General features: G+C 45.7%; 2 protein-coding genes across 2 annotated transcripts; one reads left to right on the forward strand and one right to left on the reverse strand.

The window, feature by feature from the left end:
* Positions 1-27,702, reverse strand: tango6 (transport and golgi organization 6 homolog; the record flags this gene model as incomplete). The annotated part of the gene is given in 18 exon segments (XM_084172061.1): positions 1-364; positions 3,140-3,253; positions 8,475-8,630; positions 18,007-18,153; positions 18,354-18,494; positions 19,836-19,950; positions 20,205-20,334; positions 20,337-20,379; positions 20,640-20,693; positions 20,779-20,846; positions 25,723-25,764; positions 25,767-25,884; positions 26,002-26,108; positions 26,283-26,320; positions 26,406-26,591; positions 26,593-26,672; positions 27,011-27,366; positions 27,651-27,702. Coding segments are annotated over 18 exon segments (2,115 nt in total). The 3' UTR covers positions 1-196.
* Positions 7,651-8,701, forward strand: LOC311137140 (alanine aminotransferase 2-like). Its single transcript, XM_084171484.1, has one exon. The coding sequence runs from the start codon at positions 7,902-7,904 to the stop codon at positions 8,667-8,669; it is 768 nt and encodes a 255-aa protein (XP_084027610.1). The 5' UTR covers positions 7,651-7,901; the 3' UTR covers positions 8,670-8,701.
* Positions 27,703-27,723: the final 21 nt, after the last annotated feature.

The following is a 27,723-nucleotide window of genomic DNA, read 5'->3' on the forward strand; positions in this document are numbered from 1 at the left end:
TGTTGAGAAAGTAATGTTTCACACACAGTTCAGCTATCATTTAATGTCTGACCTTTCACCTTCAGGGGGAACTAGGACAAAAGGTGGAATGTCGTGCCCAGTTTGAACAATCCCTTACTCCTAGACACTTCCAAGGTCCCCTTGATGATCTAATACTGCTTGGTTGGTGTGTGTGCTGTGTTCATGTTCATGAATCTCATTGTAAAACCACCTTCTTCTCCAGTTTCTGTGCAGGGAAGATTAACCTTCTCATTACATCATCGAGTTCTTCCAGAGCCAGCTGAGCATGGTGAACTGTGACATCATCAGTGTCCGACCGCACCGCCCACTTCAGGTCCAGGTCCAGCAGAACATTATTCAGGACCTGGGAAAGATGGGAGAAAGATAGGAGAGAGAGACAAATAGGGAGAGAGAGAAAGGAGAGAGAGACAAATAGGGAGAGAGAGAAAGGTACACGAGAGAGAGAGAGATATTAGAGGGAAGTATGCAAAACTGAACAGGAATAATCTCACAGAGCCATAATGAGTGGTGTAGGTAGGTGACCACTGTTCCTGGGAGCAGAGGGAAGACACAGGTCTTCAGCCATCAGCCGTTTCTCCTCTAACACCAGGTTTGAGGTCATGTCTGGTCTACCTACCTGACATTTCACATGGACTCTGTGTGTCATTACCATCACAGCAGCTGCACACAGCTACAGCAATTAACCAAATGACAGGACCTTGAGAAAGGCCTGAGAAACTGAATCCAATACAGCCGTTTTTTTTATCTCAATATCAAATCATTTCTGGGTAACAATTAAGTACCTTACTGTGATTGTTGTCAATTAAAATGGTCAAAAGACACAAAAATTGTTTCTTAGCAAAGAGCAATTTTTCAAGCAAGAATTTTGCCTGGACTGTCTGGGAGTGGTCTGAGTGGGGAGGTGAAAACTGAACTAGTTGTTATTGGCAGTGAGGTCTGAAACTCTTAAAGGTCTATTAAGGGTGCGTTCGTAAATTCACTCTGGCTATATACTCCGATTTCAGAGCACTCTCATCTGAGTGTGCCAGAGCACTGAATAATTGATGAATTTACGAACACGCAACACCCGTTCAATATGACCGGTGTCCATAAACGACGGCAACAAAACCCTAATTAAATTCTTTCCAGCAGCACGGTTAGTCACCAACGCTCTAGATAACATGAAAACAGCCTAACCACCTCTGCTAGGGTGAGTAAAATGGTCAGTGTGTCTGGAAGTAGATAGCAAGCTAGCCAACTTTAGCCAGTTATCTTGAGTGCTTGACTGCCATTGTGAGGTCAGAACGCTCAGATCAACCCTACTCCTCCGCCAGAGTCCAGTGTGCGCTCTGAACGCTCTGAGAGTGAACCGCTCTGAATTTACAAAGAACAATCTGACAACGCTCTGAATTTACGAACGCTCTGGCACTCCAGAGTGAATTTATGAACACACCCTAAGTAATTTACCACCTGGTGATGTCACAAGCCAGGCCAAAACTCCATCCCACCAAAACAGGCTGAATTTTCAGGTGGTCTTTTCAAACAGCACTTACACTAAAAGGGCCTTATCATCATTTTCAAAAGTTCACAGTATTATTCCAACCTCAGCGTGGAAATGTATATAAAACTCAGAAAACTCATGTTTTTGACTGCACTGGGCCTGTAACAACAGGAAAAGTTGTGTTGAGAAAAGCAATTGCAGATTAGAAGGTTAAGTGTAAACGTTCTTACACCTATATCTTACACCGCAAGGACCATGACCCATTCTTGAATGATCATGACATTGTTTGAAGGAAACCAACTGGGGTTGCTAAAACCAATCCCATACAATGACCAATCTATAGATCAAGGGGGCAAAAGTTAACTGGCCCTTTGTCCAGACTGTGTTGACCCTTAGCAACACATCTGTGTCCAGTCCAGGTCCTAGACAGCCACAACAGTTAGCTGTTATTTGTATTCTGCTCTTTTACTATCTGTTTGGACAGAGAGCATGTTATCCAAGTTGAGCATGGAATTTCCCCAGATAACATGGTTGTTACAGGGCAAGTACAAGTCCAAAATAGGAAGTTTTTAGCAAGTCTCCTTCCTGTTCTTGGTGAGAAATTGCTAGCAGTCTGTAATCACACTGTGGAGCATAGTGACACTTACAAGAGGGTCAGAGGGTAGAAAGGTACATAGAAAGGTGACATAATTATCTCTGAATTTAAGCCCCCAGCTGAAGACTTTCCCAGGCAATTTATTAACAGTGGCCAGTCCCATCACACAATGTGGAAAATCCCTGGCTATTAATCATCAGTTTTATATTAGCGTGGCCTCTCCACAGGCAGGCTGCGGACTCTTTTAAACAACCAAGTTTGGGGGGCCGGGCCGGGCGGAGAGTCATCTACATATGGAAATCACCAATGTGAGTCACAGTGGCACTGGCACCAAGGTGACATACCTATCTACCTACCTACCTACCACATCCAACAGACGCACCTACGGAGTGTAGAACCAGGAAGGCCACATTGCACTGAAATCAGTTAGTGTTGCAGCAAACCTACTGCACCAGATGTACAGAACCTGCTCCAGTCCAGGGTCACAGAGTGCTGTACACACATGGAAATACATTCGAGGTCAATCATTATTTCAATATAACAAAAAATATCCTGTCTGGGCAGTAACTCCATATTTATAACCGAACATTACATAATAACAGTTGAATTCAGGGAGGTGTACTGTAGTACACTAGTACATGGTGGTGTGTGGATTAAAGGCTGTGTGAGTGAGAGAAGCACAAAGAAAGGTATTCTGAGATCAACGATGCAGTGGTTCTCAGACCAGTGTTCAAAGTAAGGGAGGAGGACATTACAGATCCACTCTTTTCTTTGTCTCTCCATTCCAGCTGGCTCTAGGATTCTACATGTAAACTTCTGCTAAATGACTAAAATGTCAAATGTAAACACGGTGCTGTTCACCAAGACACACATCTCCACTCACGTCAACTACATTAGATTACATTTTGTAAGAGGACATACCAATGACAATTTGTAACTTCTTATGACTGTCCAGCAAATGTGTGTGCGAATGCTCAACAAATGTGTGTCTCCATGTGGTTCTAGTACCTGTATGGGTATAGATAACTGCTGTAGTAATGTACCTGGGTGGCTTTGTCGCTCAGGCCTCTGAGCAGCAGGGCAATGACGTGGACAGCAGCTCGCCGCACCTCTGCCTCCTTCTCTGTCTTTATTAGTGCCGTCAGACAGGTGCTCAACTGAGGAAGAACACACACACACACAAACAGATAAAAACACACTCATGGGGGCTGAAATGGCGGAAATCGATCTATACAGGAGCAGTGAACTTGCCAAGGTCCACAGTGCTGTGGTTACCGCTAGTGCACCGGGTAGATTTACATATTGGAAGGATGGACACACCCACACACCCTCCGGCCAAAGGCAGGCTGCGATGGACTGAGAAGGATTAGGCTGTAGCAGAGAACAGAGGGCCATGGCTCTCTTGAATAAGGATCCCTGTTACTCAGCCTGACAGAGATGCTTATTCATGAAGCAGAGTCTGCAGTGCACAGCCCTCGCTGACAGACCCCCAGCCCTCACAGCAGCTTTATTTAGGGCCCTGACCGATGCAGCAGGCAGGCAGGCCTTCCACAGGCTGCCCTGACACACACACACACACACACACACACACACACACACACACACACACACAGTAATTCTGCCAACTCAGACATTGACTGGAGTGGACATGCGTTTGAGTGAAGTGATTCCAGCCTCACCCCCTCATGCTCCCCGCCCAAGAGAAAAGCGTGATCTCAGCGCAGAGGGAGGGGCTCTATAGGAGAGGACACTCCAACACACAATACTGCTGAGCTGGGAGAAATCTGTCATGGGCAGAGGCTGGGGCCGAGACAGGGGCAGTAGGTGTAGTATCTGAACAGTTTAACATTTTGGCTGACGTTTGCAAATGGTGTGTTAGATGAACTTTACTTTGCCTTGCTGAAACATCTGGAAAGCAATACTATAGGGGCCCCCTGAAACAGAGGAGACTTGGATATGTAGAAGCCAGGGATTGGTCTATTCAAAATACCCATATTATGTTACATAGGATAAATACCATGTTTGAACAAAGGACTGGGAGAATAATCATTTTTAGATTGGGTTAGTTGTTCTCCGGATTTCTGCAGAAATCTGTAAATTGATGCTGGAACCTTTGATATAATAAATCTTTATAATCAAGTACAGTGTCAGCGGATTCCTTGTCTACACAGCATATCGCATTGTTGTCTCGACACCACATAGGACAATACAGCCACGGTTGAGTTATCTTCCTCTGAAGAAAGAGAACCATTACTTTTAACCTTGGGCAGCACCTGCTGTTCCCCTGACCCCTACCTGAACCCACCCTGACCCCAACTCAGTGACACATATAAGAGAAGGAGTAGTTAAGTCATTATGTAATGAGTGGGTGGGACATTTAAAAATGATTAATTGACGGACAAAGGAGACATAATAACTATCTACCTTACCTACTGACATACGTAGATACTAGGCTAATAAACTGACAGACCATAGTCTAAAGTTGTTTAACCGTATTTGTATTTGTATTTATTATGGATCCCCATTAGCTGCTGCCAAGGCAGCAGCTACTCTTCCTGGTGTCCAGCTAAATTAAGGCAGTTATACATTTTAAAAACATTACAATACATTCATAACAGATTTCACAACACATTAAGTGTGTGCCCTCAGGCCTCTACTCTACTACCACATATCTATAACACAAAATCCATGTGTACGTGTGTATAGTGCGTATGTTATCGTGTTCGTATGCATGTGTCTATGTTTGTGTTGCTTCACATTCCCCGCTGTTCCATAAGGTGTATTTTTTATCTGTTTTTTTTAATCTAATTTTACTGCTGGCATGAGTTACTTGATGTGGAATAGAGTTCCATGCAGTCATGGCTCTATGTAGTACTGTGAGCCTCCAATAGTCTCTTCTGGACTTGGGGACTGTGAAGAGACCTCTGGTGGCATGTCTTGTGGGGTATGCATTGGTGTCCGAACTGTGTGCCAGTAGTTCAAGCCGACAGCTCGGTGCATTCAACATGTCAATACCTCTCACAAATACAAGTAGTGATGAAGTCAATCTCTCCTCCACTTTGAGCCAGGAGAGATTGACATGCATATTATTAATGTTTGCCCTCTGTGTACATCCAAGGGCCAGCCGTTCTGCCCTGTTCTGAGCCAATTGCAATTTTCCTAAGTCCCTCTTTGTGGCACCTGACCACATGACTGTGTCTGTTTGGTAACATCGCTAATAGACCAGACGCTAACTAGAGGTAAGAGACAGAACTAGTCTGTTTGGTAACATTGCTAACAGACCAGACGCTAACTAGAGGTAACAGACAGAACTAGTCTGTTTGGTAACATCGCTAACAGACCAGACACTAACTAAAGTCTATTAATCTAAAGTGGAAGTTTGGAGAGTTATATTTGAGTGTTTCAGTGAAACGTGAGGGAGGCCCCGCTCTCTCGCTTTCCCAGATGCTTAGTTAATTTCATTCCGATCTCCTTTGCATTATTGTAGCCTTTTCTGTTGCCTGTCAACTATGTGTCTGTCTATCCCTGTTCTCTCCTCTCTGCACAGGCCATACAAACGCTTCACACAGCGTGGCTGCTGCCACTCTAATCTGGTGGTCCCTGCGCGCTCGACCCACATGGAGTTCCAGGTCTCCGGTAGCCTCTGGAACTGCCATTCTGCGGCCAACAAGGCATAATTCATCTCAGCCTATGCTACCCTCCAGTCCCTCAACTTCTTGGCGCTGACGGAAACATGGATTACCACAGAAAACACTGCTACTCCTACTGCTCTTTCCTCGTCTGATCATGTGTTCTCGCATACCCAGAGAGCATCTGGTCAGCGCGGCGGTGGCACAGGAATCCTCATCTCTCCCAAGTGGACATTCTCTCTTTTCCCCCTGACCCATCTGTCTATCTCCTCATTTGAATTCCATGCTGTCACAGTCACTAGCCCATTCAAGCTTAACATCCTTGTCATGTATCGCCCTCCAGGTTCCCTTGGAGAGTTCATCATTGAGCTTGACGCCTTGATAAGTTCCTTTCTAGAGGATGGCTCACCCCTCACAGTTCTGGGTGACTAACCTCCCTATGTCTGCCTTTGACTCATTTCTCTCTGCCTCCTTCTTTCCACTCCTTTCCTCTTTTGACCTCACCCTCACACCGTCCCCCCCTACTCACAAGGCAGGCAATACGCTTGACCTCATCTTTACTAGATGCTGTTCTTCTACTAATCTCACTGCAACTCCCCTCCAAGTCTCCGACCACTACTTCGTATCCTTTTCTCTCTCTCGCTCTCCTCCAATACTACTCACTTTGCCCCTACTCAGATGGTAATGTGCCGTCGCAACCTTCGCTCTCTCTCCCGCTACTCTCTCCTCTTCCATCCTATCATCTCTTCCCTCTGCTAAATCCTTCTCCCTCCAATCTCCTGATTCTGCCTCCTCAACCCTCCTCTCCTCCCTCTCTGAATCTTTTGACTCTATGTCCCCTATCCTCCTGGCCGGCTCGGTCCTCCCCTCCTGCTCCATGGCTTGACGATTCATTGCGAGCTCAGAGAACAGGGCTCCGGGCAGCTGAGTGGAAATGGAGGAAAATTAGACTCCCTGCGGACCTGTCATCTTTCCACTCCCTCCTCTCTACATTCTATTCCTCAGTTTCTGCTGCTAAAGCCACTTTCTACCACTCTACATTTCAAGCCTCTGCCTCTAACCCTAGGAAGCTCTTTGCCATCTTCTCCTCCCTGCTGAATCTTTCTCCTCCCCCTCCCTCCTCCCTCTCTGTGGATGACTTCGTCAACCATTTTGAAAAGAAGGTTGACAACATCCAATCCTCATTTATTAAGTCAAATGACACCGCTGGTCCTGCTCACACTGCCCTACCCTATGCTTTGACTTCTTTCTCCCCTCTCTCTCCAGATGAAATCTTGCGACTTGTGACGGCCGACCGCCCAACAACCTGCCCGCTTGAACCTATCCCCTCCTCTCTTCTCCAGACCATTTCCGGAGACCTTCTCCCTTACCTCACCTCGCTCATCAACTCATCCTTGTCCGCTGGCTATGTCCCTTCCATCTTCAAGAAAGCGAGAGTTGCACCCCTCCTCAAAAAACCTACACTCGATCCCTCCGATGTCAACAACTACAGACCAATATCCCTTCTTTCTTTTCTCTCCAAAACTCTTGAGCGTGCCGTCTATAGCCAACTCTCCTACTATCTCTCTCAGAATGACCTTCTTGATCCAAACCAGTCAGGTTTCAAGACTGGTCATTCAACTGAGACTGCTCTTCTCTGTGTCACGGAGGCTCTCCGCACTGCTAAAGCTAACTCTCTCTCCTCTGCTCTCATCCTTCTAGACCTATCTGCTGCCTTTGATACTGTGAACGAGTAGTCCAGGTGTGACAAAACTAGGGCCTGTAGGACCTGCCTTGTTGATAGCGCTGTTAAGAATGCAGAGCAGCGCTTTATTAAAGACAGACTTCTCCCCATCCTAGCTACGGTTGTATCAATATGTTTTGACCATGATAGTTTACAATCGGAGCTGGTGATAGTGATTTACACCGGAGCTAGTGATGGCATCGTGAGCATCTTGAAAATGCTGGTGTCGGGCCAGGGCCGGTCCAGGAGTGGTGTGATGATCCCCATCCCTCAGTACCCCCTGTAGTCTTCAGCCATCTCTGAGATGGAGGCCGTTCAGATCAACTACTACCTGGACGAGGACAACTGCTGGGCCCTGGATATCAACGAGCTCCACAGAGCCTACCAGGCTGCCAAGGAGCACTGTCACCCAGAGTCATCTGCATCATCAATCCAGGCAACCCTACCGGTCAAATGCAGAGTAAGAAGTGCATCGAGGAAGTCCTCCACTTTGCCTACGAGGAGAATTTGTTTGTTATGTCCGATGAGGTGTATCAGGACAACGTGTACTCCCCAGACTGTCAGTTCCACTCCTTTAAGAAGGTGCTCTATGAGATGGGCCCAGAGTACTTCAACACTGTCGAGCTGGCCTCATTTCACTCCACCTCCAAAGGCTACTCAGGAGAGTGTGGGTTTAGAGGGGGCTATATGGAGGTTCTCAACCTCGACCTGGAGGTCAAGGCACAGCTGGTGAAGCTGCTCTCTGTGAGGTTGTGTCCCCCTGTCTCTGGACAGGCTGCCATGGATGTCATCGTCAACCCTCCTCTGCCACACGAACCCTCCTATCTCCAGTTCCACAAGGAGAAGAATGCTGTGCTTGGAGCTTTGGCTGAGAAGGCCCAGATGACTGAGCAGATCCTCAACACGGTCCGTGGGATCAAATGTAACCCTGTGCAGGGAGCCATGTACGCCTTCCCACGCATCTTCATCCCCCTACGAGCTGTGGAGGAGGCCAAGTCCCTGGGAATGTCTCCTGACATGATGTACTGTCTGAGGCTGTTTGAGGAGACTGGCATCTGCCTCGTTCCAGGCAGTGGCTTCGGCCAGAGGGAAGGGACCTATCACTTCAGAATGACCATTCTGCCCACGACAGAGAAGCTGAAGGTGCTCCTGGAGAAGCTCAGAGATTTCCATATCAAGTTTCTGAAGGAGTACGCGTCATTGGAGGAACCAAAGAGATGAGAGCACAGAGGATGACGCTCTAGAACAGTTCAGATAGTCCCAGTTTAAGAATGTTTAACACAGCATAAAAAAAAACAGCATTTACAGAGGTATCGACTAACGCTAACGTAAAGTAAAAAAGTAACCCCTTTTTTCCTCTGCTAGTGTAACCTATGATTGCTTGAAGTTTTAATCTGATTTTAGGAACAGTACTTGTGTTTAAGAGACATTGTGCCTTTGTCAGACAAGAGGTAAAGGTGTGGGGAATCTGCAGTTGCTACATACATACATTTTAGGACTTGTAAATTAAATTGTAAATCGATGTACCCATTGATTCTTGAAGAATACATCTGATAAATGCCTCATAAGCTGTCATACCCCATCAGAACCCAAAATATATAAGCTTTGTAAATGTAAACAATATAGCCTTAACACGGTTAAAACTGTGTAATGTTGATATCATGGATGATCAGTCCTTGCATCAGTAGCACTGGCTATGAATTTGGTTACAATTCCCCAGTCCCATCCCTCAGATTTTTATTGGAACGGGCAGGGAGGACGTTTTATTGCAACTACTGCTGATTGCCCCTTTAACACTAAAGCAATGTAAATTGTGATGTACGCGAAGGTGCTCCATTATAGAGGATGCACTGGGGAATGGGACACAATGTTCTGGTTTAAAAAATATACAGTGAGGGAAAAAAATATTTGATCCCCTGCTGATTTTGTACGTTTGCCCACCGACAAAGACATGATCAGTCTATAATTTTAATGGTAGGTTTATTTGAACAGTGAGAGACAGAATATCAACAAAAAAATCCAGAAAAACACATGTCAAAAATGTTATAAATTGATTTGCATTTTAATGAGGGAAATAAGTATTTGACCCCTCTGCAAAACATGACTTAGTACTTGGTGGCAAAACCCTTGTTGGCAATCACAGAGGTCAGACATTTCTTGTTGTTGGCCACCAGGTTTGCACACATCTCAGGAGGGATTTTGTCCCATTCCTCTTTGCAGATCTTCTCCAAGTCATTAAGGTTTCGAGGCTGACGTTTGGCAACTCGAACCTTCAGCTCCCTCCACAGATTTTCTATGGAATTAAGGTCTGGAGACTGGCTAGGCCTCTCCAGGACCTTAATGTGCTTCTTCTTGAACCACTCCTTTGTTGCCTTGGCCGTGTGTTTTGGGTCATTGTCATGCTGGAATACCGATCCACGACCCATTTTCAATGCCCTGGCTGAGGGAAGGAGGTTCTCACCCAAGATTTGACGGTACATGGCTCCATCCATCGTCCCTTTGATGCGGTGAAGTTGTCCTGTCCCCTTAGCAGAAAAACACCCCCAAAGCATAATGTTTCCACCTCCATGTTTGACGGTGGGGATGGTGTTCTTGGGGTCATAGGCAGCATTCCTCCTCCTCCAAACACGGCGAGTTGAGTTGATGCCAAAGAGCTCGATTTTGGTCTCATCTGACCACACACTTTCACCCAGTTCTCCTCTGAATCATTCAGATGTTCATTGGCAAACTTTAGACGGGCCTGTATATGTGCTTTCTTGAGCAGGGGGACCTTGCGGGCACTGCAGGATTTCAGTCTTTCACGGCGTAGTGTGTTACCAAATGGTGACTATGGTCCCAGCTGCCTTGAGATCATTGACAAGATCCTCCCGTGTAGTTCTGGTCTGATTCCATTCTCATGATCATTGCAACTCCACGAGGTGAGATCTTGCATGGAGCCCCAGGCCGAGGGAGATTGACAGTTATTTTGTGTTTCTTGAATTTGCGAATTATCGCACCAACTGTTGTCACCTTCTCACCAAGCTGCTTGGCGATGGTCTTGTAGCCCATTCCAGCCTTGTGTAGGTCTACAATCTTGTCCATGACATCCTTGGAGAGCTCTTTGGTCTTGGCCATGGTGGAGAGTTTGGAATCTGATTGATTGATTGCTTCTGTGGACAGATGTATTTTATACAGGTAACAAACTGAGATTAGGAGCACTCCCTTTAAGAGTATGCTCCTAATCTCAGCTCGTTACCTGTATAAAAGACACCTGGGAGCCAGAAATCTTTCTGATTGAGAGGGGGTCAAATACTTATTTCCCTCATTAAAATGCAAATCAATTTATAACATTTTTGACATGCGTTTGTTCTGGATTTTTTTGTTGTTATTCGGTCTCTCACTGTTCAAATAAACCTACCATTAAAATTATAGACTGATCATTTCTTTGTCAGTGGGCAAACGTACAAAATCAGCAGGGGATCAAATACTTTTTTCCCTCACTGTACACATTTAGTTGTTTTTGTGCCCGGGAAGTTATTTACACTGTGTTGTATTTTCTATCTGTCTTGAGGCTTTTGTGTCTCCTTTGAGGCATTTAGTGTTAGAGATCTAGACAATGGGGCACTGTAAGTGCAAATATTATCTTGGAACCAGCTGTACCGTTCCATGTGCCAAATGGAACTGGAAAACAGAGGTTGTTTATGTAGGTCATAGACTCCGGGCAATGAGTACTGCTACATCTGATCCGAAAAACAGCAGGGAGGGATTCTCCTAACCATTTATAACATAACATCCTATCAAGTCCAAGTCATAAAGCTTTGAGCCTGCATAGCTCCCTGTTGGGCACAGGTTTACCCATACAGTACCTATCTAGCATGACAGATGCACTTGGAGAGGGGTTTTTTGGGGGGTGAATGTCTGTACTCTCAGGTGCTTAGTTACAGTATTATGTGGTTGTTATGGAAAGAAATGCAATTGTTTGTGTGCTAGTCTTAAATTAGTTTAAAGGTCAAACCAAGGGAATTGTAAGTTCTGGTAATTCTGTATATCGGCATGTCAGGTTATTAGGCTATTTATTGCATAGATTGTTTACGCTTTTTACTGACAGTGGCTTTAAGTCTATCATTCACATTTGTATCACAACTCATCTCAGATGATCTCCCGAGTGGCGCAGTGGTCTAAGGCACTGCATCGCAGTGCTAGCTGTGCCACTAGAGATCCTGGTCCGAATCCAGGCTCTGTTGTAGCCGGCTGCGACCAGGAGACCCATGGGGCGGCGCACAATTGGCCCAGGGTAGGGGAGGGAATGGCCGGCAGGGATGTAGCTCAGTTGGTAGAGCATGGTGTTTGCAACGCCAAGGTTGTGGGTTCGATTCCCATGGGGGGCCAGTATGAAAAATAAAAATAAAATAATGTATGCACTCACTAACTGTAAGTCGCTCTGGATAAGAGCGTCTGCTAAATGACTAAAAATGTTTTAAAAAATTACAATCTAGGGTTACTCCAAGCAATTTAGTCTCCTCAACTTGCTCAATTTCCACATTCTTCATTACAATATTTAGTTGAGGTTTAGGGTTTAGTGAATGATTTGTCCGAAAATCTATGCTTTTAGTTTTGAAATATTTGGACTAACTTATTCCTTGCAACCCATTCTGAAACTAACTGCAGCTCTTTGTTAAGGGTTGCTGTCATTTCAGTCGCTGTGGTAGCTAATGTGTATAGTGTTGAGTCATCCGCATACATAGACACGTTAGTAAAGATTGAAAAATGTAAAGGGCCTAGACAGCTGCCCTGGGGAATTCCTGATTCTACCTGGATTTTGTTGGAGGCGCTTCCATTAAAGAACACCCTCTGTGTTCTTTTAGACAGGTAACTCTTTATCCACAATATAGCAGGGAGTGTAAAGCATAACACATACGTTTTTCCAGCAACAGGCTATGATCGATAATGTCAAAAGCCGCACTGATGTCTAACGAAACAGCCCCCACAGTCTTCTTATCATCAATTTATCATCAAGGAGTGGCAATATCGTCCGCTATTATCCTCAGTAATTTTCCATCCAAGTTGTCAGCCCCCGGTGGCTTGTCATTGTTGATCGACAATAATACTTTTTTCACCTCTTCCACACTTACTTTATGGAATTCAAAATTACAATGCTTGTCTTTCATAATTTGGTCAGATATACTTGGATGTGTAGTGTCAGTGTTTGTTGCTGGCATGTCATGCCTAAGTTTTCTAATCTTGCCAATTAAAAAATCATTAAATTAGTTTGCAATATCAGTGGGTTTTGTGATGAATGAGCCATCTGATTCAATGAATGATGGAGCGGAGTTTGCCTTTTTGCCCAAAATGTTATTTAAGGTGCTCCAAAGCTTTTTACTATCACTCTTTATGTCATTTATCTTTTATTCAGTTTAGTCACATGATTTCTCAATTTGCAGTATATTTGCCAATCGGTTGTACAGCCAGATATATTTGCCATCTTTTGCCTCATCCCTCTCAACCATACCATTTTTCAATTCCTCATCAATCCACAGGGATTTACCAGTTTTTAGTCATTTTCTTAATGGGTGCATGCTTATTAGTAACTGGGATAAGCAATTTCATAAATGTGTCAAATGCAGCGTCTGGTTGCTCGTCATTACACACCACGGACCAACAAATATTATTCACATCAACAACATAGGAATCACTACAAAACGTATTGTATGACATGGTTTACTAGTGGTTCTCACCTCCTGAGTACTGCACAGAGCAAGTCTGCAAGCAAAATTGACTATTGGCTGCTGACAGTGATGAGGAACCTTCCCCATGTCTGTCCTCAAACGCACCTCAGGAGAACATGACATCACTACCTGCCTGGTGGTCCACATTTTCTTTATTTAACCTTTATTTAACCAGGTAAGCAAGTTGAGAACAAGTTCTCATTTACAACTGCGACCTGGCCAAGATAAAGAAAAGCAGTGTGATAAAAACAACAACAACACAGAGTTACATATGGGATAAACAAAACGTACAGTCAATAACACAATAGAAAATCTATATACAGTGTGTGCAAATGTAGTAAGTTATGGAGGTAAGGCAATAAATAGGCCATAGTGCAAAATAATTACAATTTAGTATTAACACTGGAATGATAGATGTGCAGAAGATGATGTGCAAATAGAGATACTGGGGTGCAAATGAGCAAAATAAATAACAATATGGGGATGAGGCACTTGTCCAGGCACTTGTCATCTCCCGTCTGGATTACGGCAACTCGCTATTGGCTGGGCTCCCTGCCTGTGCCATTAAACCCCTACAACTTATCCAGAACGCTGCAGCCCGTCTGGTGTTCAACCTTCCCAAGTTCTCTCATGTCACCCCGCTCCTCCGCACACTCCACTGGCTTCCAGTTGAGGCTTGCATCTACTACAAGACCATGGTGCTTGCCTACGGAGCTGTGAGGGGAACGGCACCTCCTTACCTTCGGGCTCTGATCAGACCCTACACCCAAACGAGGGCACTACGTTCATCCACCTCTGGCCTGCTAGCTCCCCTACCTCTACGGAAGCACAGTTCCCGCTCAGCCCAGTCAAAGCTATTCGCTGCTCTGGCACCCCAATGGTGGAACAAGCTCCCCCATGGCGCCAGGACAGCGGAGTCACTGACCACCTTCCGGAGACACTTGAAACCCTACCTCTTTAAGGAATACCTGGAATAGTATAAAGTAATCCTTCTTCCCCCACCCCCCATTTAATTTTTTTTTTAAAGGTGGTTGTCCCACTGGCTATCATAAGTTGAATGCACCAATTTGTAAGTCGCTCTGGATAAGAGCGTCTGCTAAATGATGTAAATGTAAATATTTGGAGGTTTGTTAACAGTGTCCAATGAAGGGCCAGATGTATACAAAATGGTGTTGTCTGCGTAGAGGTGGATCTGAGAGTCACCAGCAGCAAGAGCGACATCATCGATATACACAGAATAGAGTCGGCCCGAGAATTGAACCCTGTGGCACCCCCATAGAGACTGCCAGAGGTCCAGACAACAGGCCCTCCGATTTGACACATTGAACTTTATCTGAGAAGTAGTTGGTGAACCAGGCGAGGCAGTCCTTTGAGAAACCAAGGATATTTAGTATGCCAATAAGAATGCGGTGATTGACAGAGTCAAAAGCCTTGGCCAGGTCGATGAAGACGGCTGCACAGTACTGTCTTTTATCAATCACGGATATAATATTGTTTAGGACCTTGAGCGTGGCTGAGGTGCACCCATGACCAGCACGGAAACCAGATTTCATAGCGGAGAAGGTACGGTGGGATTCTAAATGGTCGGTGATCTGTTTGTTAACTTGGCTTTCAAATACTTTCGAAAGGCAGGGCAGGATGGATATAGGTCTGTAACAGTTTAGATCTAGAGTGTCACCCCCTTTGAAGAGGGGGATGACCGCGGCAGCTTTCCAATCTCTGAGGATCTCAGACGATACGAAAGAGAGGTTGAACAGGGTGGTAATAGGGGTTGCGACAATTTCAGCGGCTAATTTTAGAAAGAAAGGGTCCAGATTGTCTAGCCCAGCTGATTTGTAGGGGTCCAGATTTTGCAGCTCTTTCAGAACATCAGCTATCTGGATTTGGGTGAAGGAGAAGGGGGGGGGGGGGCTTGTTTCTGTTTGGCTTGTTTCTGTTTGAACAAGCCTTTGCTTTCCTAACTGATTGTGTATATTGGTTCCTGACATCCCTGAAAAGTTGCATATCGCGGGGGCTGTTCGATGCTAATGCAGTATGCCACAGGATGTTTTTGTGCTGGTCAAGGGCAGTCAAGTCTGGGGTGAACCAGGGGCTATATCTGTTCTTAGTTCTGAATTTTTTGAATGGGGCATGCTTATTTAAGATAGAGAGGAAAGCACTTTTAAAGGACAACCAGGCATCCTCTACTGATGGAATGAGGTCAATATCCATCCAGGATACCTGGGCCAGGTCAATTAGAAAGGCCTGCTTGCTGAAGTGTTTTAGGGAGCGTTTGACAGTGATGAGGGGTGGTCGTTTGACCGCAGACCCAATACGGACGCAGGCAATGAGGCAGTGATCGCTGAGATCCTGGTTGAAGACAGCGGAGGTGTATTTAGAGGGTAAATTATTCAGGATGATATCTATGAGGGTGCCCATGTTAACAGATTTAGGGTTGTACCTGGTAGGTTCCTTGATAATTTGTGTGAGATTGAGGGCATCTAGTTTAGATTGTAGGATGGCCGGGGTGTTAAGCATATCCCAGTTTAGGTCACCAAGCAATACGAACTCTGAGGATAGATGGGGGGCAATCAATTCACATATGGTGTCCAGGGCACAGCTGGGGGCTGAGGGGGGTCTGTAGCAAGCGGCAACAGTGAGAGACTTATTTCTGGAAAGGTGGATTTTTAGAAGTAGAAGCTCAACTCTCTACAGTAGATTGCAACTCCGCCCCCTTTGGCAGTTCTATCTAGACGGAAAATGTTGTAGTTCTGAATCTTTGGTGTCCTTCCTAAGCCAGGATTCAGACACTGCTAGAACATCAGGGTTGGCGGAGTGTGCTAACACAGTGAATAACTCAAACTTAGGGAGGAGGCTTCTGATGTTAACATGCAAGAAACCAAGGCTTTTGCAGTTACAGAAGTCAACAAATGATAGTGCCTGGGGAGCAGGAGTGATACTGGGGGCTACAGGGCCTGGGTTAACCTCTACATCACCAGAGGAACAGAGGAGGAATAGAATAAGGATACGGCTAAAGGCTTTAAGAACTGGTCTTCTAGTACGTTGGGTACAGAGAATAAAAGGGGCAGATGGATCTTCGTGGTCGTCGCAACGGGAAGCCTGTTGAAACCACATCAGACGATTACGTCGGCAGACCAGTCGTGATGGATCGGCGGGGCTCCGTGTCAACACTAGGAGGTCCCGTCCGGTTGACAGAGAGGTAAATACCCGGGAGATGGGCCTGGCTCGAGGCTAGCTCAAGGCTAACTGGGGCTTGCTAATGGACAGTGGTGATTAGCCAACAACAACAGCCATTCGGTTGCAGCTAGCTAGTTGCGATGATCCGGTGTTAAGGTCCAGTGATTCCGGCAGAAAATCCGATATGCTATGGCTCGATAGTTGGCCGATAGTTGTCCAGGCTAGAGCTGGCTGGTAGGTAGTGCAGGCCACAGACAATGGTGAAGAACGCTAACGGTGGCTAATAGCAAGTAGCTAGTTAGCTGGCTAGCTGGCTAGTTTCAGACGGATGTACTAGATACGAAGGTATAGAAATAATAGAATCCGTTCCACATTGGGTGAGGCGGGTTGCAGGAAAGTATATTTAGTTAAAGGATGGCAAGTGAGATTGAGAAATATATATGAAAAAAAACAGGCTATTTACATGAGGACACTACAGAAAACACGACCACACTGCTACGCCATCTTGGAATTATACAAAGTGCTGAGTCAGTTTTTTTTTTGCAAAAGCGGTTGCTATATCTGAGGAGAAGCTTAAATAGAGAAGACACTTTATTCCTTTCAGGGTGTGTGTGTATGAGAGAGTGTAAGAGTGTGTATATCTGCCTTACTGATACAGCCCCCCACTGATAGGGCTAAACCTGCTCTATTCTACAGCTCAAAGCAGTGGGAGTGGAGCCATGGAGTTGGCCAGGTGACTGGGTGTCCCAGTAAGACCCAGACGGGTGGACTGGGCCTGGGTCCCTGCAGCTGAGTCTGCTGGACCAGACAGATAGACCCACCATGACACATACAGATCCTATTAAATTACTATTCTATATTTGTATTGTAATTCCTAATTCTAAGCTATGAGAGGTATCATTCAGCCTGCCCAGGCCTCAACCCTGTACCCTCCAGATACCCCCCACACACCAGTTCAGCTGGCCACTCCTCAGTCAGAGACACGTTTCAAAGGAGGGTCACGATTATAGTTGCCTTAATGAAAGAGAAAACAGGTGTGTGTGTGTATCTGGGTTAGAAGGCATGTAAATCGTCCAGTTTCTCCTGTCCATTTACTACCATTGTGCACTGAGGATTTGGACAGATACAGAACGTGGGGCACTATGGTTTGATCATAATTGTTCCGAATATGTGGGTTTGCGGGCAGAGGTAGTTTCCCAGACGCATGAGTGACAAAATATCCCTGTGGGTATCTAATGGGGCAAGCTGAGATGATGTTCTGTTAGACTGGTGGAGCAGGGCCAAGGAGAGACTGTCGCTGGTCTGTCTGGGTGCCTTTCACATCCAAGACAAGGCAGTGGGAGGGGGGTATGCCGAATAAACCCTCACTTGTCCCGGGAAATGGTACTATCGAGATCTGGCAGAGGGGAAAACCCCAAACAATACAGTCCCCTCCAAACAAACCTCTGAGTGTGGAACATGCATGTACTGTCTGATTTACGACTGTTTTATGTCTTTCTGACTACAATTAGGCCTGATCCACTGTTATAACACACAAACATGAGTAAGCACATTCACATTCATTCATACACATGTCCCTCACAAAACAGCTCATGATGAATCTGTCAGATCCTTGGGTGACTGCGTCATTGAGGAAAGCTGCAGACGCTTCCTTCTTTGTGTGGTCAAATCTACACGCTAAAAGATAATGAGTCTATTGCTGGAGCCTCTCCCATGATGTGTGGTTTTTGTGTGTGACGGATCACCACCTCAGGGTGCCTCTGGGAAATCTCCTCCAGGGGTGGGAGGAGCCTCGACATTCCTGAGTAGTCCTCAGCACTCAGCTGCGACAAGGAGAGAGAGAGAGGAGAGACAAAGAGACAAAGAGAGCGAGAAAGAGAGACATCAAAACAAAATACCACATAATATACAGTATGACCACATCCACATAGTAGCATACTAGTAGCAGTATCAGTAGTATCAATGATAAAGCCTGCTGCCTGAACGTACGTATGTACGTACGTGCGTACGTACATGCGTGTACCGATGACGGTCCTGAGAGCAGGGTGCCCACCAGGCCCATTCCCATGCTGAGGGTCTGGGTCTCCACTGGCCCCTCAACACCCCGGACCTGGTCCATACCCACACAGGCCCTCTGCAGCATAGCCACGGTGAACTCCACCACCTGGGAGAGGACAGACAACACACCTGAGATACAAGACAGACAGACAGACAGACACCTGCTTGTACAAACCACACATTTCCTACCACTAGGTGTCTACTAAATAGTGCCATTACATCCTCCCTCAGACTTAAAACATACAACTTTTTTTTAAAGTTCTCAGCAAAAAAACCTGGCTGAGGGCGGTAGAGATAAGACAGCTAAAAATACTGCTTATCAAACAAACTGAGACCAGTTTATCAGAGACGTTTCCTAACATGAGCGTGAGTGGTTTACCTCAGGAAAAATGGCACAGTGTTAGCCCTGGGTCTTTTACCTCATCAGAGATAGACACTGCTATTCTTAGAGCTCTTAAAGTATTAGTCAACATGCCCTCATTCCTTAATAAAGAGGCCCAGATGACCAGTGTTCTGTAAAGCCCTGATGCTGAGGGAGAGGACAGAGACGCTTAAAGGTGAACTACACAGAAATCACTCTGCCATCCCTGGTTGCTAAAATTCTAATAGTTAGCCTAATTTCAGTTTATGTAACAAAGCAAGCAAGGATTGTGTAGATAATCATTGTACCATCTAAACCACTGTGAAATATATTTCCCATAACTAAAAATATTGTATTTTCAGCTGTTTGAAGCTGGTGTACAAAACTGAAAGTAAAAGACGCAAAAACTTAAGAACGGGAAGTATCGAAATATCACACATAGAACAGATATACCGCTTCTTAGACTTGCTTTCAATGAGAATGAAAGATCTATAACTGTGATTTTGGTCAGGTTGCCCAAAAAGTTACATATTGTAGCTTTAAAGTAAAAGTTTTATAAACGCTAATCAGAAAACTACAAGTAATGAGGTGGTGAACTGACTTAAGAACAGAAGTGATGGGAGACTGAAGCTTCATGAAACCTGTAGTGGGTGGAGATGAATAGTTATGCAGTGAAAAGAAAATACTATATTGGTCAACTATTGGCATCCGACATGGTCCAATCTTGAACAAGAGTAAGGTCCTTAAGGTTAGCTGTGGGGTGTATAACAGTCGTTATCTGGGTTGGCTTGCGCAGCAGTAGAGTATGAGGGAGACCTTCACACATGACAGCCAGCACCTGCAGTAGAGCCAACTTCTGACCCCGCCCTGTGACTTTCCCTAACAGATGCTGCTCCAGCTGCAGTATTGTCATGGCTGACGTGTCCACTTCCTGTTCCTCTTCAGCCCAGCAAGTCAGGGCATGGCAGGGAAATGAGCATCCATAGTTACAGACCAACACCACCTGGGCAACGCAGCAGGACAATAAAGACTAATGGCCAAAGCCATAGGCTGCCTCTCTGTGTCTGTGTGTGGTACAGTAGCTACCTGCAGCAGCTCCAGGAAGAAGTCTCCAGGCAGGTCACTGTCCTTCATCTCAGCCAGCAGCTGGGCCAGACACTGCTCCCCAGACACCTTCTCATACAGAGCATCATCCTCATTACTGAGACATGCAAGGTAGAGGAGAGGAGGGGAGAGATATGTGAACGGAGACACTTCGAACGTGTTTGAACAGTTTATAGTTTTGTCTTTCCACCCCTCCTTGGAGTAATCCATGATATGACATGATTGGATAGGTGAATGTGTGGTTTCCACTACATTAGTTTAATCAATCCCATTCATATCAGATCAGTGATTACCCCTAAAGGAAGGGAAGCATTGGGGACCAGTTATTGTGTGATGTTGAATACCAGTCACCTGACTGTCTCTGAGGGGGTAAGCTGTGCCCATCTCTCACTGCCAGGTGTGAAGTGGAACCCAGAGGCCAACCTGCCCATCACTCTGTCCAGGGCACACAGCTGCTTTAGGGTTGACAGGGACATAGGAGGCTCAGTGGCCCAAGTACCAGAGCAGGATCTCCTGACAGGGGGCGCTGTGGAGCACACATCATACAGGGAAAAGTTAGAAACTATCCAAAAAGCAGAGACCAATCCATGACAAGATACAGGTGAAACCATTGTTACATTGCTGAAGTGACCATCACAAATAGGGCTTGTTGAGAAATAGAAAGCTATATAGTAATAGCCAGATACAGAAATACTCAGCAGTAGAAGCATTACAACAGAGAACTGACGGTAGGTGGGAAGCGTTATTTTTGGTGAAGCAGTACAGATCAAAGAGAACAGGAATCACCTCTCCCAGAGCCTTCAGCAAATGGGCAGATGGGCTGTTCCACACCACACAGATCTGAGAGAGAGAGATGGAGGGAGAGAGTGATACAGTAGATCTCACCGTATCTCATGGTTGAGTTAATCGTCCGTGTTCCACTCACCTTAAACACATCCTCCACACAGCGCGTCAGCTCCCATTCCTCTACTGTGTCCTGGGTTTGACCGTCTCCTAACAAATACAGACATACTCAGTACCTGGAGCCTAACGGGAGCAGACATTAGAAATAGTGAACAAGAATTTCACTAGTAAAAATAAAAAATATTGATAGTAACTGGGGCAGGAATTAAATCAAATGTAGATACTTATTGAATATTCAAAACAGAAAGAGACTATCTCATAGGGTAGAAGTGTCATGTGTTAAGCAGCTCAGTGAGGAGCCTTTTGATGATGCAGCTCTGCTGTGTCTGTTTCCGATCTATCTGTCAAAGCAGCAGCCCGCCCACAGGTCTGTAAACAGCAGGGCGAGATCCATATTCAATTAGCCCCACTTTATTGAGTGCTGCTCAAGCAACACCACAATTTACAAACACAGGTATGGGCACCCACACACACGTACACACACAAACGCACACACACACACGGGCACACACATTCACAGACACGTACGCACGAGCACACACACCAAGCGTCATTTTCAGGGCATTGATCGGCAGACTAATTAAAAGCCAGTTGTTAGGTTCTAAATAAACAGAGTAAAAACTAAACGGACAACTAGGAAAAGCTCAAACCAAGTTCATTCACCCACTGGGTCAAACAGCTGAAAAGAAAAATACATATTTACACAAGCACTGGTATTTAAAGCACTGTACTCCTGAGTGGCACAGTGGTCTAAGGCACTGCATCGCAGTGCTAACTGTGCCACTAGAGATCCTGGTTCGAATCCAGGCTGTCGCCGCCGGCCGCGACCGGGAGACTCATGGGCGGCGCACAAGTCGTCCAGGGTAGGGGAGGGAATGGCCGGCAGGGATGTAGCTCAGTTGATAGAGCATGGCGTTTGCAACGCCAGGGTTGTGGGTTCGATTCCCACGGGGGGCCAGTATAAAAAAAATATGTATTCACTAACTGTAAGTCGCTCTGGATAAGAGCGTCTGCTAAATGACTAAAATGTAAATGTTAAATCTTCCTCCTATGCTGAGTCTCCTCCTTACACATCTGGACAGCCAATACATCTCTGTTGCTAGACAGAAAGTTAAGTGATACGGGTAATAAACTGTTCCTTCTCCCTTCATGTGACCTGACCTCGGCCCACATTCCTCACTAATCCACAGCTATCCACCTTTATCAGTGACCGCAACCATGCGATTGCCTTTTCCCTTACTTAGTAACATTCCAAGCCCCTGGCTCATATCCAACCTCCATTGACCCCACCATATACATTCCTCCTACATATAACCATTAACTTCTGGTGTAGCAAGTATTTCAAATTACAACCCAACAACTGAAACCAGACTGTGGCCCTTCTCCTCTCCATAGGACACCTAATTCTAACAATAACATGTTCTGACAGAATGTAAACTTTCTGCATTCCCCTCTCTCCCTCAGTAACATGAATAAGGATATTTTCATTTTTAAAGTTTATAAATCAGAACCCATCACAGTGGAGTCTTTATCTGCAGCAGTGTCAATTCCCCTAATGCACAGAGCAAATTATTTTTATAGAAAAAGGAAATGGTAAGCAGCTGAAATCACCCCTTCACGCTATCAACAGTGGTGGTTATTTTTCAGTTATATAGCCTACACATTTTTTAATTTTTAACAAACTAACATAGGTAACTAATTACACTGAACAAAAATATAAAACGCAACATGCAACAACTTCAACGATTTTACTAAGTTACAGTTCATAAGAAAATCAGTAAATTGAAATAAATTCATTATGCCCTAATCTATGGATTTCACATGACTGGGAATACAGATATGCATCTGTTGGTCACAGAAACATTAAAAAAAAGAAGGTAGGGGCGTGGATTAGAAAAACAGTCAGTATGTGGTGTGACCATTTGCCTCATGCAGCACGACACATCTCCTTCGCATAGAGTTGATCAGGCTGTTGATTGTGGCCTGTGGAACGTTGTCCCACTCCTTCAATTGCTGTGCGAAGTTGCTGGATATTGGCGGGAACTGGAACACGCTGTGGTACACGTCGATCGAGAGCATCCCAAACATGCTCAATGGGTGACATATGTCTTGTGAGTATGCAGGCCAGAAGAACTGGGACATTTTCAGCTTCCAGGAATTGTGTACAGATCCTTGCGACATGGGGCTGTGCATTATCATGCTGAAACATGAGGTGATGGCAGCGGATGAATGGCACGATAATGTGCCTCAGGGACCTCATCACGGTATCTCTGTGCATTCAAATTGCCATCGATAAAATGCAATTGTGTTCGTTGTCCATAGCTTATGCCTGCCCATACCATACCCCCACCGCCACCATGGGGCACTCTGTTCACAACGTTGTCATCAGCAAATCACTCGCCCACACGACGCTATCTGCCCGGTACAGTTGAAACCGGGATTCATCTGTGAAGAGCACACACTTATCCAGCGTGCCAGTGGCCATCAAAGGTGAGCATTTGCCCTCTGAAGTCGCCATAATGTTGACAGTTTGCGCAGAAATTATTTGATTATGAAAACCCACAGTTTCATCAGCTGTCCAGATGGCCGGTCTCAGACGATCCCGCAGGTGAAGAAGCCAGAGGTGGAGGTCCTGGGCTGGTGTTGTTGCACGTGGTCTGCGGTGGTGAGGCCGTTCGGATGTACTGACTAATTCTCTAAAACGACATTGAAAGCGACTTATGGTAGAGAAATTAACATAAAATTATCTGGCAACAGTTCTGGTGGACATTTGCGCAGTCAGCAAGCCAATTGCAGGCTCCCACAAAACTTGAGACATCTGTGGCATTGTGTTGTGTGACAAAACTGCAGATTTTAGAGTGATTTTTATTGTCCCCAGCATAAGGTGCACCTGTGTAATGATGATCATGCTTTTTAATCAGCTTCGTGAAATGCCACACTTGTGAAGTGGCTGGATTATCTTGGCAAAGGAGAAATGCTCACTAACAGGGATGTAAACATATTTGTGAACACATTTTGAAATAAATATGCTTTTTGTGCGTCTGGAAAATTTCTGGGATCTTTTATTTCAGGTCATGAAACATGGGACCAACAATTTACATGTTGTGTTTATATTTTTGTTCAGTGTAGTATTTTGTTCTCTCAGAGAAACTCCAGCACAGCTTGCAATACGTACATATCCCAACCAGAAGCAATGGATTTCAGGCAACATCCGCACTAAGCTAAAGGCTAGAGCTGCCGCTTTCAAGGAGCGGGACACTAACCCGGACGCTTGTAAGAAATCACACTGCGCCCTCCGACGGACCATCAAACAGGCAAAGCGTCAATACAGGTCTAAGATCGAATCCTACTACACTGGCTATGACGCTCGTCGGATGTGGCAGGGCTTGCAAACTATCACGGATTACAAAGGGAAACCCAGCAGCGAGCTGCCCAGGACACGTACTCAGAACATGCGCTGACCAGCTGGCAAGTGTCTTCACTGACATTTTCAACCTCTTCCTGACACTGTCTGTAATACTACATGACCAAAGGTATGTGGACACCTGCTCGGCGAACATCTCATTCCAAAATCATGGGCATTAATATGGAGTTGGTCCCCCCCTTTGCAGCTATAACAGCCTCCACTCTTCTGGGAAGGCTTTCCACTAGATGTTCGAACATTGCTGCGTGGACTTGCTTCCATTCAGCCACAAGAGCATTAGTGAGGTCGGGCACTGATATTGGGCGATTAGGCCTGGCTCGCAGCCGTTCCAATTCATCCCAAAGGTGTTCGATGGGGTTGAGGTCCAGGCTCTGTGCAGGCCAGACAAGTTCTTCCACACCGATCTCGACAAACAATTTCTGTATGGACTTCGCTTTATGCACAGGGGCATTGTCATGCTGAAACAAGAAAGGGCCTTCCCCAAACTGTTGCCACAAAGTTGGAAGCACAGAATAGTCTAGAATGTAATTGTATGCTGTAGGATTAAGATCTCCCTCCACTGGAACTCAGGGGCCTAGCCCGAACCATTAAAAACAGCCCCAGACCACTATATTTACAGTTGGCACTATACATTGGGGCAGGTAGCGTTCTCCTGGCATTTGCCAAACCCAGATTCGTCCGTCGGACTGCCAGATGGTGAAGCGTGATTCATCACTCCAGAGAACGTGTTTCCACTGCTCCAGAGTCCAATGGTGGTGAGCTTTACACCACTCCAGCCGACGCTTTGCATTGCGCATGTTGATCTTAGGCTAGTGTGCGGCTGCTCGGCCATGGAAACCTATTTCATGATGCTCCAGACAAACAGTTATTGTGCCAAGGTTGCTTCCAGAGGCAGTTTGGACCTCGGTAGTGAGTGTTGCAACCGAGGACTGACCATTTTTATGTGCCACGCGCTTCAGCACTCGCCGGTCTCATTCTGTGAGCTTGTGTGGCCTACCACTTTGCAGCTGAGCCGTTGTTTCTCCTAGACATTTCCACTTCACAATAACAACACTTACAGCTGACTGGGGCAGCTCTAGCAGGGCAGAAATTTGATGAACTGACTTGTTGGAAAGGTGGCATCCTATGACAGTGCCACGTTGAAAGTCACTGAGCTCTTCAGTAAGGCCATTCTACTGCCAATATTTGTCTATGGAGATTGCATGGCTGTGTGCTCGATTTTATACACCTGTCAGCAACGGGTGTGGATGAAATAGCCGAATCCACTAATTTGAAGGGGTGTCCACATACTTTTGTATATATATAGTACCTACATGTTTCAAGCAGACCACCCTGTGCCCAAGAACACCAAGATAATAGATCCACAGATGACGCAATCTCTAATGCACTCCACACTGCCCTTTCCCACTTGGACAAATGGAACACCTAACTGAGAATGTTGTTCATTGACTAAAGCTCAGCGTTCAACACCATAGTGCCCTCCAAGTCATCACTAAGCTAAGGACCCTGGGACTGAACACCTCCCTCTGCAATTTGACTAACCTGTCATCTGGCCACAGCAGTGGAGGGAGCTGAAGAGGGGATGAGCAGATATTGCTGGGTAAACTCTAGACGGTTCTGCACCATTGTGAGAGCCGCCCTGGTGGCCACACGCTGGAACTTCTGAGCTGTCAGCTTGTCTCTGAAGTGCAGGAGCTCCATAATCTGACCATTAGGTGAGAATATTATTACCAGACTGAACCTAGACACTACTATGACTTTTATGCCAGTATCTATAGCAAGTTCAATTTCCAGAAATCTTTTAAAACATGACAGGTTTACCTGGGGGCAAACCTGGCTGTAGTAACTGTGTGGAGATAGACACTGCTGAGGGCAGGCTGCTAGGATCCTGGCTACACCATCACATTTCCTCCAGTCAGACTCTCCTCCTGTTAGAGAGGGATGGAACAAACAGTGAACCTGCATTATCATAAAACAGGTAAGAATGACACTTATTGATAATTCAACACAAATGATAATGCCTAAGATTGGTAGAGATGTTTCTCTCCCTGCTCTATCTTAAGCACTTGATATTTCAGATCTTCTAAATGTCTCCAGCTCACCTGCGCCCCCTCCAGAATGGTGCTCACCACAGACTGGACTGCATCAGCCTCTCAGACAGCAGCTGCCCACACAGACGCCTCAGCCATGGGGAGCCTGGCTCAGAGGGTTTCTACTGGCATCACTAGCACCAGGGCCTGGAGGGGCCTGCAGGAAGAGAGAGACATGATGTACATGACCAGAACAGAACAGACAGACACCATATACAAATACACATATGGAAACAAAACACGATGATACGTAATGGTGTACGACACTTCACTGCATTGTGCTCTACGTGTTTAGGACCTCCTTGGAGCATAAGAAACTCTGATGATGATTGGCTGATAAACTTTTCCCAGAAGGCTTCGGAGAGCCTGCCCGCAGTTCTTGCGTTCCACATCGCTGAGCTCCTACGTTTTTACAAGAGATGATATGAATTCAGTCAGTGATGACAAGAAGATAGGTCATCATCAGCCTCCTTGTTCTTCTGTCTGCTTAACCCTTTAAAGCCCATATATGTAACATTGTCTTTAAACACCTGGTAAAGTGGCTGTACGTGATCAATACATAAATCTTAAAGAAGAGATCCCAATAAACACTTGACTTCATATGGCAAATAGGCAAAATGTGGGCATTTGTTTGTTTCTAATTTTGCTAAAACAACGGAGTCTATTCAATCTTCATGATATCTAGGACTAGGTATAATAACATCCATATTCAACATGAAAAGGTCTGAACAGTGAATTACCTTCTCATCCTTACTGGTGCATTTCTCAGGGTGGTGTGGGCGATATCCCAGCTGGCATAGTGCTGCCATAACGTCTCCCAGGTTGCGTGTGAAGACCATGGTGGCCAGGGATGACAGCACAGACAGCTCCAGCAGAACAGTGGTGGTGGTCAGGAGACGGCGCTCAGGGACAATGGCCACATCATGACGCAGCAACACCTCCACCATCGCCCCAAACGCTGACCTGCGCCCCAGGGGCACCCCCACCCCCGGGGCCAGGTAAGGGCAGAGGCCCAGAGAAACAACAAACTGAAGAGCTGCACCAAGTGTCTTCTGTTGGGCCACGCTCAGTACGTCAGGGTACCACACACCATGGCCTCTGGAGGGGACACAGGGGGTCAGTGAGCAGACACACAACGTTACACCCAGACAAATTGTTTTTGTTAAGGAGGACAGGATTCAATTTGAGGCTCTGCAGGTTTTTTTTTTACCAAGCTAACTAGTTACAGCTCTTTTTCTTCTGACATGGATCAAATGAAATGTAGCGTTGGGCTAGACAGCTTTCCCTTATTCATGTGGCTTAGCTAGCTAACACTGTACACAGACATGATAATGATGAACGTCTTTAGCTAACGTTAAATCACACTGAATATTAACTTACCTCCGAGAGGTTTAGTGAGGACACTAAGTGCAGGCAGTTTGGCTGAAGTCATATTTATGTTTTATCTTGCTAA

This window comes from Coregonus lavaretus, assembly GCF_964263955.1.
Source record: "Coregonus lavaretus genome assembly, chromosome: 11".
Taxonomy (NCBI): Eukaryota; Metazoa; Chordata; class Actinopteri; order Salmoniformes; family Salmonidae; genus Coregonus; species Coregonus lavaretus.

Excerpts from the sequence above, each read along its gene's own strand:
- LOC311137140 (XM_084171484.1), top strand. The coding sequence starts at position 7,902 with ATGCAGAGTAAGAAGTGCATCGAGGAAGTCCTCCACTTTGCCTACGAG.